Source organism: Carcharodon carcharias, chromosome 4 (assembly GCF_017639515.1).
Source record: "Carcharodon carcharias isolate sCarCar2 chromosome 4, sCarCar2.pri, whole genome shotgun sequence".
In the NCBI taxonomy this organism is placed as follows: domain Eukaryota; kingdom Metazoa; phylum Chordata; class Chondrichthyes; order Lamniformes; family Lamnidae; genus Carcharodon; species Carcharodon carcharias.
In genome coordinates, this window is record NC_054470.1 from 118,192,434 (window position 1) to 118,209,509 (window position 17,076).

The following is a 17,076-nucleotide window of genomic DNA, read 5'->3' on the forward strand; positions in this document are numbered from 1 at the left end:
TGGTGATGGTGATGGAGCTGGTGATGGAGCCATTGATGGTGGTGGTGATAGATGGAGCTGGAGATGGTGATGGCGCTGGGTGATGGTGATGGATGGTGATGGATGATGATGGTGATTGAGCTCGTGATGGTGATGGAGGGTGATGGAGCTGGTGATGATGATGGAGCCATTGATGGTTGTTGATGGTGTAAGTGATGGATGGTAATTATGATGGAGCTGATGATGGATGGTGATGGAGCTGGTAATGGTGACGGAGCCAGTGATGGTGATGAAGGGTGATGGAGCTGGTGATAATGATGGAGCTGGTGATGGTGATGGATGGTGATGGTGATGGTGATGGAGCTGGTGATGGTGATGGTGATGGAGCTGGTGATGATGATGGATGGTGATAGATGCTGATGATGATGGAGTTGGTGATGGTGATGGAGCTGGTGATGGAGCTGGAGCTGGTGATGGAGATGTTGCTGGTGATGTTAATGGAGATGGATGGTGATGGTGATGGAGCTGGTGATGGTGATGGTGATGGAGCTGGTGATGGTGATGGATGATGATGGTGATGGAGCTGGTGATGGAGCTGGCGCTGGTGATGGAGATGTTGCTGGTGATGTTAATGGAGATGGATGGTGATGATGATGGACCTGGTGATGGTGATGGATGGTGATGGTGATGGAGCTGGTGATGATGATGGATGGTGATGGATGCTGATGATGATGGTGATGGTGATGGAGCTGGTAATGGTGATGGAACCGGTGATACTGATGGAGATGCTGATGGTGATGGTGATGGAGCTGGTGATGGAGCCATTGATGGTGGTGGTGATAGATGGAGCTGGTGATGGCGATGGCGCAGGGTGATGATGATGGATGGTGATGGATGGTGATGGATGATGATGGTGATTGAGCTCGTGATGGTGATTGAGGGTGATGGAGCTGGTGATAATGATGGAGCTGGTGATGGTGATGGATGGTGATGGTGATGGAGCTGGTGATGGTGATGGTGATGGAGCTGGTGATAGAGATGGAGCTGGTGATGGTGATGGATTGTGATGGTGATGGAGCTGGTGATGGATGATTTTGGTGATGGAGCTGGTGATGGTGATGGATGGTGATGGTGATGGAGCTAGTGATGGTGATGGATGGTGATGGAGCTGGTGATGGTGATGGTGCTGGTGATGGATTGTGATGGTAATGGTGATGGAGATGGTGATGGATGGTGATGGTTATGGAGCTAGTGGTGGTTGGTGATGGTGATGGAGCTGGTGATGGTGATGGATGGTGATGGAGCGGTGATGGATGGTGATGCTGATGGAGTTGGTTATGGTGATGGCTGGTGATGGTGATGGAGCTGGTGATGGTGATGGCGATGGATGGTGATGGAGCTGGTGATGGATGGTGATGCTGATGGAGCTGGTGATGGATGGTGATGCTGATGGAGCTGGTTATGGTGATGGCTGGTGATGGTGATGGAGCAGGTGATGGTGATGGATGGTGATGGAGCTGGTGATGGTGATGGATGGTGATGGAGTTTGTTATGGTGATGGAGCTAGTGATGGAGGGTGATGATAATGGATGGTGATGGAGATGGTGATGGTGATGGATAATGATGGTGATGATGATGGATGGTGATGGTGATGGATGGTGATGGTGATGGATTGTGATGGTGATGGATGGTGATTTTGATGGATGGTGATGGAGCTGGTGACGGTGATGGTGGTGGAGCTGGTGATGGTGGTGGAGCTGGTGATGGTGATGGTGGTGGAGCTGGTGATGGTGGTGGAGCTGTTGATAGTGATGATGGTGGAGCTGGAGATGGTGATGATGGTGGTGGAGCTGGTGATGGTGGTGGTGATGGTGGTGATGGAGTTGATGATGGTGGTGGAGCTGGTGATGAATGGTGATGGTGATGCAGATGGAGGTGGAGCTGGTGATGGTGGTGTTGATGGTGGAGGTGATGGTGGTGATGGAGGTGATGGTGGTGGTGGTGTTGCAGGTGATAGTGATGGTGGTGGAGCTGGTGATGATGGTGATGGTGGTGGAGCTGGTGATGGTGGTGGAGCTGGTGATGAATGGTGTTGATGGTGGAGGTGATGGAGGTGATGGTGATAATGGTGATGGTGGTGGAGCTGGTGATGAATGGTGTTGATGGTGGAGGTGATGGTGGTGATGGAGGTGTTGATGGTGGTGATGGTGGAGGTGATGGTGGTGATGGAGGTGATGATGGTGGTGATGGTGGAGGTGATGGTGGTGATGGAGGTGATGGTGGTGGTGATGGTAGAGGTGATGGTGGTGATGGTGATAATGGTGATGGTGGTGGAGCTGATGATGGTGGTGTTGATGGTGGAGGTGATGATGGTGATGGAGGTGATGGTGGTGGTGATGGTAGAGGTGGTGGTGATGGTGGTGATGATGGTGGAGGTGATGGTGATGATGGAGGTGATGGTGGTGATGGAGGTGATGGTGATAATGGTGACGGTGGTGGAGCTGGTACTGAGATGGCGGGTGGCCCGCGGCGCATGCGCAGTCCGCGCTCGGCCCTTCCCGAATTAGACTTGGTGCGCGCGCCACCCGCTTCACCGTTTTAAAACCCCGACAGAGAGAGAGAGAGAAAAAAACCACCTTTCCCTCAGGCGGTGCGGCGCTGGCACCACCGCTCCGCAGCCAGGCCCAAACCCCTGTTCAGCAGCTCCCCCCAGCCCCCACCAACCAACCCCCGGCTCTGGTTGTCAGGCCCGGGCGAGAGACGTTCAACACCCGCTGGTGTGTAAACTGAGAGTTTATCGCCGATAACACGAGGCGGCTGCGGCCTCTTCACCTCCCCCTTCAATTACCCCGCAGCTGGGCTTCCTTTTTAGTTTTTATTTTAATTATCTTTTTTTACATTGGTTGTTGGTGGTGTTTGTTAGGAATTGGGAATGGACATCGTGTCGACCTTGGGGCTAACTAATTTCGTCATGCAGTTTTCCCGGATTTCCATGTACCCTTTCTTTGACATGGCTCACTATACCCTGTCCATCATGAAGCTCAAGGAGCAGCCAGGTGAGGGGGCACCAGGAGCAGCTGCTCTCGCGCACTGGGGCGGGGGCATTGATCGGGGGAGTGGGAGAGTTGAGGGTATTGATTGGGGGAGGGGTTGGGGGTATTTATTGGGGGTGAGGGTATCGATTGGGGATGAGGGTATTGATTGGGGGTGGGGGTGAGGGTATTGATTGGGGGCAAGGGTATCGATCGTGGGGGGGTGGCGAGGCAATAGATGAGTCGCTGGGTTTCGTGCAGGCAAGAGCGGTGTGGCTTTAAGCGACCGCGCATCGGGCCGGGGGGAACCCTGCAGACAATTAGGATCGAGGGCATGGCTTTCAGCTGCTGTGTCGGGTCGGGCGTAACCTGCAGACAGAGACAAGAGCCATAGCCATTGGCCTCGTCGAAAGCATAACAGGGACAGTGTTAACTGAGGGAAGGGGAGAGAAAACTGGCAGGAGGTCCAGGAAGGAAGAAGCCCGTCCCAAAGACGGAAGCCAAATTACAAAATCCAAGAGAAAGTGGGCAGCTAAAAAAGCCAAGTTAAAGGCAACTTAGTTGGAGAAAAATCGCACGGCTAATCATGGGTGCACTGTCCACCCTAGAATGTCCACTCAGCAAAGCTGAGCTTGAAGAGAGCTTTACCAATAAGCTCTCAAAACCAAATAACAAAGCAAACCTCCAGAAGTTTGCAATGTATAATGGAAGGAGAGATTATGACTCTTTAAAAGAACCCATACAGAGGGAGGAGGTAGAGGCTGCAATCAAAGGCATGGATAAGAGCATGGCAGTGGGACCTGACGGAATGAAGGTGGAAGACATCATGAACATCCAGGCAGAGTATGAAGACAGGCTCCCACGTCTCTTCTCCCTCTGGCTCAAGTCAAGTTCCATCCCAAGGGCCTTGAAAAAGAGTCGCACTGTTCTCATTCCTAAGTCAAACAACACTGAAAAACTTAAAAAGCATGAACAACTGGCGACCAATCACAATTGGTCCAATATTGTTACAGCTCTACACTAAGATCATCGTCAAGTGTTTAAGTGAAGCAGTACAGATCAAAACAAAAAAACTGCGGATGCTGGAAATCCAAAACAAAAACAGAATTACCTGGAAAAACTCAGAGGTCTGGCAGCATCGGCGGAGAAGAAAAGAGTTGACGTTTCGAGTCCTCATGACCCTTCGACAGAACTTGAGAGAGTCCAAGAAAGAGGTGAAATATAAGCTGGTTTAAGGTGTGTTGGGGGGGTGGGGGGAGAGAGAGAGAGAGAGAGAGAAGTGGAGGGGGTTGGTGTGGTACACCAACCCCCTCCATTTCTCTCTCTCTCTCTCTCTCCCTTTCCCCCGCCCCCCCCCCCCAACACACCTTAAACCAGCTTATATTTCACCTCTTTCTTGGACTCTCAAGTTCTGTCGAAGGGTCATGAGGACTCGAAACGTCAACTCTTTTCTTCTCCGCCGATGCTGCCAGACCTGCTGAGTTTTTCCAGGTAATTCTGTTTTCGTTTCGGTACAGATCAACCCTAGACTGCAAGGGCTTCTGGTGACGACCCCCAACTGTAATGAAAATATCGCCATTCTAAGTAACATCATGAAAGGGGCCAAACGCAACAGGAAAGAGCTGGCCGTTGTCTTTGTGGATTTGGCTAAAACGTTCGATTCCGTAGGGCATAAAATGCTCATCAAGGCACTTAAAAGAATGGGGCTGCCAAAATGATTCGTAACAATGATCACAGATCTATGCACGGAAACTATCACCTTTATTGAATGTAATGACGGTCAAACCAAACCTATCACTATCATGAGAGGGGTCAAGCAAGGTGACCTGTTATCACCAATTCTGTTTAACATTGCAATGGACCCTCTGATCTGTTCCCTACAGGGGGCACAGTTGGGCGTCCACTTGCTTCTTCAGGGAAGGCAGATCAGTTGCTCAGCTCTGGCATTCGCTGACGACCTTGCTTTACTCAGCGACTCCCATGCAGGCTTGACTAAGAACCTGGCCGTCATACAAGACTTCTGCCAGAGTACGAGGTTGGAGATGAATGCCTGGAATACAAGGGCTTCCACTTCATCCACAAGAGGAAGACGTTCCTGTGTACTAGTGTGGCAAATTGGCAGTTGAGAGGAGGTCTGATCTCATATATAACACTAGGAGGTGGGGGTAACTGAGGAGCAATGGGGATCCAAAATCGATAGCTGGATAGAGTTTGAAGAAGGCAGCATTTCACTATCTAAAAGATTGAAATCCTTAAAACCCACATGATCCCAAGAATCTACTTTCATTTAATCCTCGCAGAAGTATCTCAAAACACATTGGTAAAACTTGATCACTCCATTTGAAACGCAGCAAAAGAAATCCTCCACCTTCCACCGCACATTACGGATGGAATACAGCAGCAACCACAGTGGAGGTCTAGCCATGCTGAGGCTTGAAATACAAATCCCTTTGGCTATTATCTGGAAGTTAGAGGCATTGGAGACCTCACCAGACGTGGTGATTCAGGCCTCGTTTGAGTATAGTGGCATTAAGAACAGAGAAACCGTTGACTCCTTGAGGAATCTTAAAGTGCTCAGGGAGATTAAGGAATCCCTCAAGCAGAAGTGTAATACAAGAGGGATGCATGAATGAAATGGCCTAGAGGAAAACCTTGATTTGGGATGGATGGATATTACCCAAACGTCCAGGCCAAAACTGGTCAACAGAAGTTGAATATTTAAAGTGGACCGAACTCTAAAGCCAAGCAGTGGGCATCAAGTACTATGGCTATGACAATACCTCAAATTCCTGGCTCAGATCTTGTTTTAATCTCAAGCAATCCAGACTCATTAGCAGTATTTTATTACGGTGTAATCTCTATCCAATGAGATCCACCATAATCAGGGGACGCCACCATGCAATCAAGCCTTGCAGATGATGTGAAACCCCTTTTTGAATCATTGGCTCACACCTCCAGTAACTGTCCGTTCGTCAATAATGCCCGGATCAAAAGACGTAATAAAATCCTGGACTACCTGCAACAGTTTATCTCGAAGTACTGCTGGGCATCCCACTTGGAACCGAGACTCGTCAGAAAAGACGGGACACTGTAGAAGCCAAACCTGGTACTCGTCAAGGAAGGAGTACTAGCAGTTGTCGATGCCTTCAAAACGCACTGTGACAACAACAATTCGTTGGAGAAAGCTTGGGTAGGGAGAGAACAGAAATATCAACACCTGAAGGACGAAATAAGAGAACTGACTGGGGGTAAGTCCATGAACTTCTTCGGGTTCGTCATGGACGCAAGAGGAAAGTGGCTCGATTTGAACAGCCTCATGCGATTCCTGAAGATCCATCCAAATTAACTCAAGACTGATGATCTCTCTGACCTTGGAACTTTTTGCAAATTTTTGGAGACCAGTAATCAGATTCATCCAACAAAGCTCACCTGGTTCGATATTGCAAAACCCAAGATGAAGGATGGGACGTTGCTATGAGACAGTATTGTATATCCCCAGAGTGAGAAGTCCAATCCCTGATCCCCGGTGGGTGGGTAGGGTAGATAGTTTGTTCATATTAGTACAATGATTGTTAGTCTAGCATTGTGGTTTTGGCTATTACCTTTGTTCATTATTTTGGTGGTGGGTGCATGTTATTAATTATAAATATGTTAACTGAATTCAGCTTTTCCTATGTTAATGTAATTAATTAAGACAACATCACACATCATATGATGTATTCAGGGTAGGTCTTCAGATCGCTGACAATGCGATTGGCTACCTGGTCATTAGTACCTATGTGATAAATTTCCACGCTTGGTCGACATTGAGGATTGTGGTCAGTTATTCCTGTGCTCCGCTTTCTCCTGAGTCCCTTCCCCTGGTTGTGGTTACTCCTGGAGTTAAGTCACACATGGACGAGCCACGTAAATACTTGGATTGGGCGTAACAATAAATTATGCATATTAAATTAGGGGGCGTGGCTTTGAGCTGTGCTGGATAGGGGGAACCTGCAGACAATTAGCAAAGGGGGCGTTGCTTTGATGAACCACCAGGTCTCGGGCGCAAGTAACTGGCAATTGTTAGAGACAAAGGACTAGTGACTCGCACAATGTGGGAGAGAGGGTGTGGACAGTTGTGCCCAGGGGCGCAATGCTGTGTCGGCGGAGGGGAGTGGGCGCGTGGCTTTAAGGAGCCATCTAGGCAGGCGCTTTGCCATGACGCCAGGTGTTATTCTTTTGTAGTTCCCACCTGGCTCAACAGGCGAGGGCGAGATCTGTAGCCCGGATCTAAAACTGGGGTAAGGAATGCACCCTCAAATCTCTTACATAGCCAGTGTGATGGTAGTGGTTTTAAATTTAACTCCAGTTTTAAAAAAATGCTGGGCCTCTGTAGTAGATTAAGTCATCAGCTTCTGAAAAGTCAGCAGGTCAGGCAGCATCTGTGCAGAGAGAAGCAGAATTAATATTTCAGATCGATGACTTTTCATCAGAACTGGGATAAGTTAGCGATGTATTGGTTTTGAGCATTGGGTGGGTGGGACGAAAACTAAAGGAAGGTCAGTAATAGGATGGAAGACAAGAGAGGTTTTTTTGACCAGGTCATCAACCTGAAACACAACTTTTTCTCTCCACAGATGCTGCCTGCTGAGTGTTTCCAGCATTTTCTGTTTTTATTTCAGATTTCTGAAAAAGAAAGACTCACTGTTATACTGATACAGACTAGTAATTGGTAGAAACCTGAGGGAGGACTAAGCCTAGGAATAGATGGTCTATCCAAACAGGTAGAATTTCAGGTGTTCAGTTCGGCCCCTGAAGCATTTACCTGCACATTCTCGTTTCTCCTTCACCAACAAGTAGAATAGGAAAACCCAGGGAGAAGAGGGTAATTACCAATGAAGAAAAGGTGGCAGTTAATGCGCAGTTATATCTGTTTATCTGATAGTGTTCTGTGTTTGATGAATTCAGTACTGTTTAGTATTAGGTCTAGCTATATGTATAGCAGAGCCACATGTATTACAATGCATGGTCGTGGTCAATTCAGGCGTCATGCAGGGTCATTTTTGGACAAATGCATTCTCCCTTTCAAGTCCATGCCTTTGTAATTTTTTTGGTTCCTGAAAGATGAATATTTTATGCAGATGTACAAGTGCCTTTCCTTGTGTTATTTTTCAATGCAGATGACCTATGTTGACATCATGGAAGGCAATGGCTGGTCTTTGTGTGAAGATCTGTTGTTGAGGAGGAGAATAAGCTAGTCACAGTGCATCACATACTTTTATATCCTAACACTATCATGTTTACTGCCCTTTCACATACTTTAATACGTTGAACTTTATTGGAATTAAGCAACCCATTATGTATTAGGAAATCTTAAAGAGAGTTTAAGACAGTAATTACATTTTCACTAACGATAATCCACTGGAGCTTTGCTTTCATGATTTGATTTGATTATAGGATTGCAATTGAATTACTGCTGGGCATTTATCTTTTATACAGTACCCACATTATTAAATATATATCATTTTGATATCTTTTCTCCTCCATTTGCCATACCAATATCAAATCTTTGTATAACCAAGAACTGTTTCTGTTAACAAAAACAGAATTACCTGGAAAAACTCAGCAGGTCTGGCAGCATCGGCGGAGAAGAAAAGAGTTGACGTTTCGGGTCCTCATGACCCTTCGACAGAACTTGCGTTCGAGTCCAAGAAAGAGTTATATTTCAACTCTTTCTTGGACTCGAACGCAAGTTCTGTCGAAGGGTCATGAGGACTCGAAACGTCAACTCTTTTCTTCTCCGCCGATGCTGCCAGACCTGCTGAGTTTTTCCAGGTAATTCTGTTTTTGTTTTGGATTTCCAGCATCCGCAGTTTTTTTGTTTTTATCACTGTTTCTGTTAAGTTAGCTGTGAAAAATCAAGGTGCACATTTTAGATAGGCTAGGAAAATCCATTCCAGTGACATCATGTCATTGCCAACAATGTGTACTTCAGTAAGATTCAGTGCAGTACTGAGGGTGTGCTGCTCTGTTGGTGGTGTTGACTTTTCGATAAGAGGTCCCGTCTGCCCTCTCAAGTAGATGTAAAAGATCCAGTTGCACTCTTTCAAAGAAGAACAGGGGAATTCTCCCCACTATCTTGACCAATATTTATCTGTCAGCTAACATCGCAAGAAAGAGCCATTATCATATTGCTGTGTGTGCAGCATTTCCTATTTTACAACAGTGACTGGATTCCAAAAGTAGTACACTGGTTGTGTAGCGACTTGGAACCTTCTGAGGTGAAAGTTGCTGTATAAGTGCAAGTTTTGTTTTCTTTTTAAACATACATTTTAGTTTTAAAAATATATTTGTACCCAGTGAGGTTGTAGAAATAGATGCTGATACAATATGCACAGACATTCACTCTCTCCACCACTGACGCACAGTACCATCCACAAGATGCCCAAGCCTCCTTCCAAATCATGACCATTACCATCTAGAAAGACAAGGGCAGCAGATAGATGGAAACATCACTACCTGGAAGTTCCCTTCCAAGTCACTCACCATCCTGACTTAGAAATATATCGCCGTTCCTTCACTGTTGCTGGTCAAAATCCTGGAACTCCCTCCTTAGCAGCACTTTGGGTGTACCTACACCACGTGGACTGCAGTGGTTCAAGAAGGCAGCTCACCACCACCTTCTCGAGAGCAATTAGGGATGGGCAATAAATGCTGGCCTAGCCAGCGATGCCCACATCCTATGAACGAATAAAAAAAAATGCTGTGAACAGAATTGATGAAAATTAATAGGATTTTCCAGGACCATGCGAATTCATTTAAAACAGAAAATGTGAGAGACTGTGTAAGTTGGGGTAATTTTATCTTGCTGATATAATTTTCCTTCTTGAATACTATTTATATAGTTCTGCTTTAGGATTTTTTCACTCCCTAATAAGTTTATCTATGTTGACTTTATTACCTTTTTGCCACTGCGCACCCCCCCCCCCCCTGCCCCCACAATCCTGCACTCCAGCTCCTTCATCCTTGAAGTTTCAGTTTTTGAACTTCTCTCTGCTTTTTATGGTGGCCAAAGCGAACTGCGTCGCTGTGGAGACTTTGGGTTGTGCGAAGCCAATCAAGATGAATAACAGGATTCTACTTTCCTTGACCTCATTGCCACATTTGACATGGGGTTGCTGGCATACCAGGGAGTTGGAAGCTGGATCTCTTCACCTAACAAGCAAACTATTCTAGGTATTTAGCAGTCTCAGTGAAAAGGTAGTGTCTAGGCTGAAGCTAGTAGGTCAGGGCAGCCTTTCTAGTGTCAGCAGGTGTGGCGTGTAAAATTAAAGTACATGGGATTGGGGGTAGTGTATTGAGATGGATAGAAAACTGGTTGGCAGACAGGAATCAAGAGTAGGAATAAACGGGTCTTTTTCCGAATGGCAGGCAGTGACTAGTGGGGTACCGCAGCGATCGGTGCTGGGACCCCAGTTATTCACAGTATATATTAATGATTTAGATGAGGGAATTAAATGTAATATCTCCACAAAGCTGGGTGGGAGGGTGAGTTGTGAGGAGGATGCAGAGATGCTTCAGTGTGATTTGGACAAGCTGAGCGAATGGGCAAATGCATGGCAGATGCAGTATAATGTGGATAAATGTGAGGTTATTCATTTTGGTAGCAAAAACAGGAAGGCAGATTATTTTCTGAATGGCTATAAATTGAGAGAGGGGAATGTGCAACAAGACCTGGGTGTCCTTGTTGCTGAAGGCAAGCATGCAGGTGCAGTAGGTGGTAAAGAAGGCAAATGGTATGTTGGCCTTCATAGCCAGAGGATTCGAGTAAAGGAACAGGGATGTCTTGCTGCAATTGTACAGGGCCTTGGTGAGACCACACCTGGAATATTGTGTGTAGTTTTGGTCTCCTTATCTGAGGAAGGATGTACTTGCTATAGAGGGAGTGCAGCAAAGGTTTACCCGACTGATTCCTGGAATGGCGGGACTGACGTATGAGGAGAGATTGAATCGATTAGGATTATATTCGCTGGAGTTCAGAAGAATGAGGGGGGATCTCATAGAAACCTATCAAATCCTAACAGGACTAGACAGGGTAGATGCAGGAAGGATGTTCCCGATGGTGGAGGGAGTCCAGAACCAGGGATTCACAGTTTGAGGATATGGGGTAGACCATTTAGGACTGAGATGAGGAGAAATTTCTTCACCCAGAGAGTTGTGAGCCTGTGGAATTCGTTACCACAGAAAATAGTTGAGACCAAAACATTGTGTGTTTTGAAGAAGATGTAGCTCTTGGGGCAAAAGGGATCAAAGGGTATGGGGAAAAAGCGGTAGCAGGCTGTTGAGTTGGATTATCAGCCATGACCATAATGAATGGCGGAGCAGGCTCGAAGGGCTGAATGGCCTACTCCTGCTCCTAGTTTCCATGTTTTTATGTATACCTCTTGGGAGGGATGCCAGGCTTCTTGGGAGGGATGTCAGGAGTGGCTTTGAAACTCGGGTGATGCATCAAGTCCTTTAGAAGTTCCGCAGCAAAGTGTATGGCTATCCACTATAGCTTGTCCTTCATTTCACACAAAATGCAAAACTGACCCAACAAAAATCCCTGGGCACTGGGCTGTGCTTGCTGAGGGTATCAGTGCAGTGAGATGGTGTGTAGGGTGGTCTTGAACAGCAACTAGTATCAATTTTCAGAAGGTACTTTGGGCATGGCATAACTTTAAAGCAATGATGTTTTAACAAAGTGCAGTAGATTTGATATCGAGCCTACTCGCATTTAATTTGCTGCTTGTTCAGAATCTTCCCAGAAGGATTAGTAACCTTTTTTTTTGCTGGTTTGCCAACTGTTATCAAAGCTGTGACATCAAGATGACCATTGTGCCAGAAATTAATTACATGTTGGCTATTCAAGGGAAGAGCCCAAAAAACCAGAGATTTAGGTTATCTTTCTCTGCTTAAAGGCACAATATAAATGCAAGTTTTTAACTAATGAAACAAGGTATTGTTCTGTAGTGATCGTTTTTGTTGTAAGATAAATTTATTCAATGTGCACATGACCTGAACACCAGGGCTTCAGTAAAGCTTCACTGCACACACTTATTAGTGAATACTCGCATCTTCAGGGTAATATGTCACTGTTGACTATCCATATGTTTTGTTGGGTGGACAGGAGCTTTTTGTGATGCATCTTGAGTTTGTGCAGGATGTCTTCCGATGTCTACTGCAAGGTGTGCAAGATCACTCTAAGTGAGACAAGCTGAGAAGTAAAACAGAAGGACTTGTGGTCAGCCTTGCATGTTGAAATATTTATCATGTTTTACTACTGATCTTGACATGTTCTGTTTATAACATGTGAAGTCTATTTTAAACTGACGGTGTGGTTTTTCACTGACGGTGTGGTATTTCTCAACTGAACTGTTCACTTTGCATCAAAGTGCAGCTCCCCACTGCCATCCCATCCCAATCAGCAACTGGTGTAAAGTTCATCTTGACATTTTATACCCAAACTGGGGCTCATCTACTTAACTATCCTTAGATTTTACAAGATGGCTGAATATCCTCAGTTAACAGTCACTTTTGTATGCACTTAAATATTTGCTGCACAAAAACAGAATTACCTGGAAAAACTCAGCAGGTCTGGCAGCATCGGCGGAGAAGAAAAGAGTTGACATTTCGAGTCCTCATGACCCATCAACAGAACTGATCTTTCTTTACAAGGAGAGGGAAATATAAGCTGGTTTAAGGTCGAGGGGGAGGGAGGGGGGTGTTAGATAGGAGCAGATCATCAAAAGATGTCACAGACAAAAGAACACAGGTGTTGAAGTTGGTGATATTATCCAAACGAATGTGCTAATTAAGAATGGATGGTAGGGCACTCAAGGTATAGCTCTAGTGGGGGTGGGGGAGCATAAAAGATTTTAAACTAATGGAAATAGGTGGGAAAAGAAAAATCTATATAAATTATTGGAGAGAAAAAAACAAAAGCAAGGGGGAAGAAACAGAAAGGGGGTGGGGATGGAGGAGGGAGCTCAAGACCTAAAGTTGTTGAATATTCAATTCAACAACTTTAGGTCTTGAGCTCCCTCCTCCATCCCCACCCCCTTTCTGTTTCTCCCCCCTTCCTTTTGTTTTTTTCTCTCCAATAATTTATATAGATTTTTCTTTTCCCACCTATTTCCATTATTTTTAAATCTTTTATGCTCCCCCACCCCCACTAGAGCTGTACCTTGAGTGGCCTAGCATCCATTCTTAATTAGCACATTCGTTTAGATAATATCACCAACTTCAACACCTCTGTGTTCTCTTGTCTGTGACATCTTTTGATGATCTACTCCTATCCTAACACCCCCCCCCCCCCCCCACTTCTCTTCATCCACCTCCCCCCCCCCCTCCGCTGACCTTAAACCAGCTTAAATTTCCCTCCTTGTAAAGAAAGATCAGTTCTGTTGAAGGGTCATGAGGACTCGAAACGTCAACTCTTTTCTTCTCCGCCGATGCTGCCAGACCTGCTGAATTTTTCCAGGTAATTCTGTTTTTGTTTTGGATTTCCAGCATCCGCAGTTTTTTGTTTTTATCTAAATATTTGCTGATTGTTCCTGATTTGAATGTGGGTGTCAGCAAGTGAGGTAATTTCAGTAAGGATGGTTTCCCTTTGTTAATTTGATATTGAGTAAGCACAGTGTTGCAACAAGACTATGCTAGTTTGTATTTCAGATTGCTTCTTCTGTGCTGCAACTGATTGCTCAGTCTCTGACTCAATACTTTATCTTCTCTAAGATTCTCTGGAACTCCTCTCTCCCACTCTATTGCTTCTCCATATCAGTGGCCTCCTCCACGCTTCTTTCAATCCTGTCCACTGTCTCATGATTCTACTTTACATTCATCTCATTTCTTGGGCTGGGGATCTTCACTACACAGCCTTCATTTCCTTCAGTGCTTTGGTTGAATTACTGTATTTTTGTCTTCTCTATCCTGCAGTGAAAATCTTTCATTGTCTCTCTCTGCATATTCCATCCTGTATGCTCTTTGTGCTGCCTGTTGAATAGTGAAATAATGATTCAGCAATTAATCCAACTGAACTATGGTAATCAGTACCTTCCCCACCCTTCCCTCTATGTTTTTAAAAACACAAACTCTGGAATTTTTCAATTCAAGCTTGGTATTGCTGAACTTATATTTACTTCATCTTTCAACTCAGCCTCAGTGATTATTCACTATATACCTTTGGTTGTTGCCTACATAATCATCATTTTAAAAAGTAAGTTTATTAACATGCTATTCTGTAAGTAAATCACTGGTTAATTGGAATGCCTACGTTGGTTTGCCTGTTTGTTTTTCCCTCCTCCTCTCCAAAAAAAGTATAGTTGGGATGTTTTCTGCATGAATATCTTGTTATAGATCATAACTCCAGGAATTGACAATCATCTACCACAGACCAAAACAACAATAATGGCACCTTCTTTAATGGAAGAAAAACGTCCTAAGATGTTTCACAGTGGCATCATCAAAAAGTGAACATCTAGCCATAGAAGCTGTTAGGCGGGTGACCAAGGACTTAATCAAAGAGCTGGGTTTTAAGGAAGCTCCTAAAGAAGGAGAGCATGAGGTGGAAAGGCATAGGGTTTCAAGGAAGGAGATCCAGAGTATGGGGTCTAGTCAGTTGAAGCATGATCACCAATACAGATGTGAAGAGAAGGGGGTTGCTTGAGAGGCCAAAGATGCTGGAGCGGAGAGTCAGCTGGTTAGCAGTTTGGTGGGAATAGGATCAAAGGAAAAAGAAGTCTTGTAAATGAGATGAACTTGGAGAAGTAATGAAGGGAGTTGGAGCAAATTTAGAGTTGAGTTCAGGGTGAGGATGGCATAGATTTGATAGACGGGAAAAGGGAGAATCAATAGAGGCAGGTGAATAGATGATCTGCTTAAAGCCAAGCCTACAAGCTCCTTGTACTTTTTGTTTTGGAGGTGAGGGTGAAATGACAAGGCAGAGATGGTTTTTTTTTTGATGTATTGGGCCAGATTTTTACTGTGAGCTGTGGCATTTGTTCAGTCTTTCAATTGCCAAGAGACTTGCTATCTGGTTTTGTAAGGCAAGTTGCCATCAGTAGGACATCCAAATAGTGTGGTGCCATCTTGCAGAGTTTCTGTATCCTATCTGAGAAGGGCTAGCCACTGTATCTCCTTAACCAGTCAAATTGAAAAATGGCTTATAAGCAGTCCAGAGTTTAAACCAGGAAGTGTTAGAATAGGAAATTCAATGTCAAATGGGAAACAAAGAAAATATTTTTTAAAAATTGTTATAGGTGATGGATTAAGACTCCAGATTTGTAAAGGTTCATTTTCAATGCCATCGAGGTTGTTTGTTAGTAATTAAGACTTACCATGTTATTAAAACTACGCTCATTAATTTAACTTTCTGTGACGAGTTTAGCTCATGTAAACACACAGTACAGGAACTTCACATTGTTCAAAACACTTGGACAGGGAGCCAAACAGTGAGGTGCCCTTCTTGTACAGCTTGTGGTTGAGCAGTGTATTATGACAAGCAGCTTCTAGATTTTTGTGTTTAACTGTGTATTTGCACTCACCGAAGACTACTTGTTTGTAAATGACGGTGAAAGCTGTTAGCCTTGCTGTTATTTTCACAGTGAGATCCTGCCCATTCTACTGGAGAAAAGAAGCAGTGGATTACCTTGCACACAGGTCAGGGAGACCCCAATCATCATGGTTGGTATGGCCCAGCTAGATCTGGTGACGGATGGCAAAACTGGTTTGTCTCTTGTACTAGGGTGTGCTTTCAGTGAGATTAGACAGGATTCTTACCTGCTTTCCCAAGTCTTGTTTGTGAGACAGTGCAGATTGGTTTCCTTCTACTGATTTCTGCTCCTTTTGAACGTATCACTACATTTGCAAGTACAGTATTTAACCAGGGGCTTGTTGGAGAGGATTGCAGTTTATTAGGGATGCATTCTGATGAAAAGCTTTCTGAGGGATTAAGTGGAGACTGTTTGTTTATAATGCCATTAACGGAACCCTGATTAGCACAGAAGGTTAGACTTTATTTTTGTTGAAACTGAGGATAATTGGAAAACCATTTAGTAAATATGCAAACAAATATATGTACAAAATGAAAATAAAGGCAAGCTAAAAATGAGCAGATCCAAAATGGATGAAAAAAGAAACTGAAGTGGAAATAAGGAAAGAGCCCTTGAAAAAGAAGAGCATTTAGGAATAATATCATGAAACCATTAAAAAAAACGCTCGAGGATGCAAGGTGGGCCCAAAAGATAAACATAGTAAACACATTTAAGCACATTGAATAATTTTCCAGTTATAACCATGTTTAAGAAAGAAATTAGAATGCTGAAGCATTTAGTCAAGAAATAGCAGAATAATTGAAGATGATAGAAATAGTTTACTTACTGACTATTTGTTAAAGCCTAAAATAATAACTCTGTTCCAATTGTATGTCTTTTTATTTGGGTATAGTTCTGTAATATAATGGGAAGCACCTTAGTGCCAGTAGATGGCGCTTAGTGCTGCTTAACAAGTGATTAATAAGCTCACCAGCAAATCTTGTGAACTAGGTATATAAAATTAGACTGCAGTTGTAATTTACTAATTGCCTAATCAGCATGAACAAACTAAAGGGGTAAAACGTCAAAGGCTAATTGCGTTAAAATTTGTATCTTCTCCAAGTATTGGCATGGGTTTTCTGTTGCAAACTACCACTTTGAAACTTTGCTGTGATTATTAATACAGCATTCCAGTATGATAGCAGGCCATGTTGTGTTTATATGAAAAATAAAATTTACAACCTTCTACAGGGAGGGTAGGCAAATAGGATGCAGTTAGGTGTTTTTTTTTGCTACTGATGCATTACCAGGTCGGAGAGCTTCCTGAAATTCTAAATGCTTTGCTGGAAAAGACTAAGTTGCTAACTTACAAGATACCAAAGCATCTAAAGAGGACCCACGATAATTTAATTTTGCATATTTGACTTCTGAATCAGCAGCACCAACCAATCCTCATTTAATTAAGGAGTTGAGGATCTCTATGGTTTTACAAATTATCATCTTACGTATTCATT

General features: G+C 44.3%; 1 protein-coding gene across 4 annotated transcripts in view; it reads left to right on the forward strand.

Annotated features, from left to right (window-relative positions):
• The first annotated feature begins 2,540 nt into the window (after nt 1-2,540).
• LOC121277100 (trimeric intracellular cation channel type B-like) overlaps nt 2,541-17,076 on the forward strand; it is a 30,515-nt gene continuing 15,979 nt past the window's right edge. The window contains exons 1-2 of one of the 4 annotated variants that reach the window (XM_041186108.1): nt 2,541-3,035; nt 7,236-7,291. Coding sequence is in view for 2 of the 4 variants with exons in the window: in XM_041186106.1 (XP_041042040.1) it covers nt 14,043-14,247 (205 nt within the window). In the remaining 2 variants the exon portion in view is untranslated. Of the gene's footprint in view, nt 3,036-7,235; nt 7,292-9,686; nt 9,835-14,027; nt 14,248-17,076 lie in introns of those variants that run through there. The other 3 variants (XM_041186107.1, XM_041186109.1, XM_041186106.1) reach the window with 3 other exon arrangements.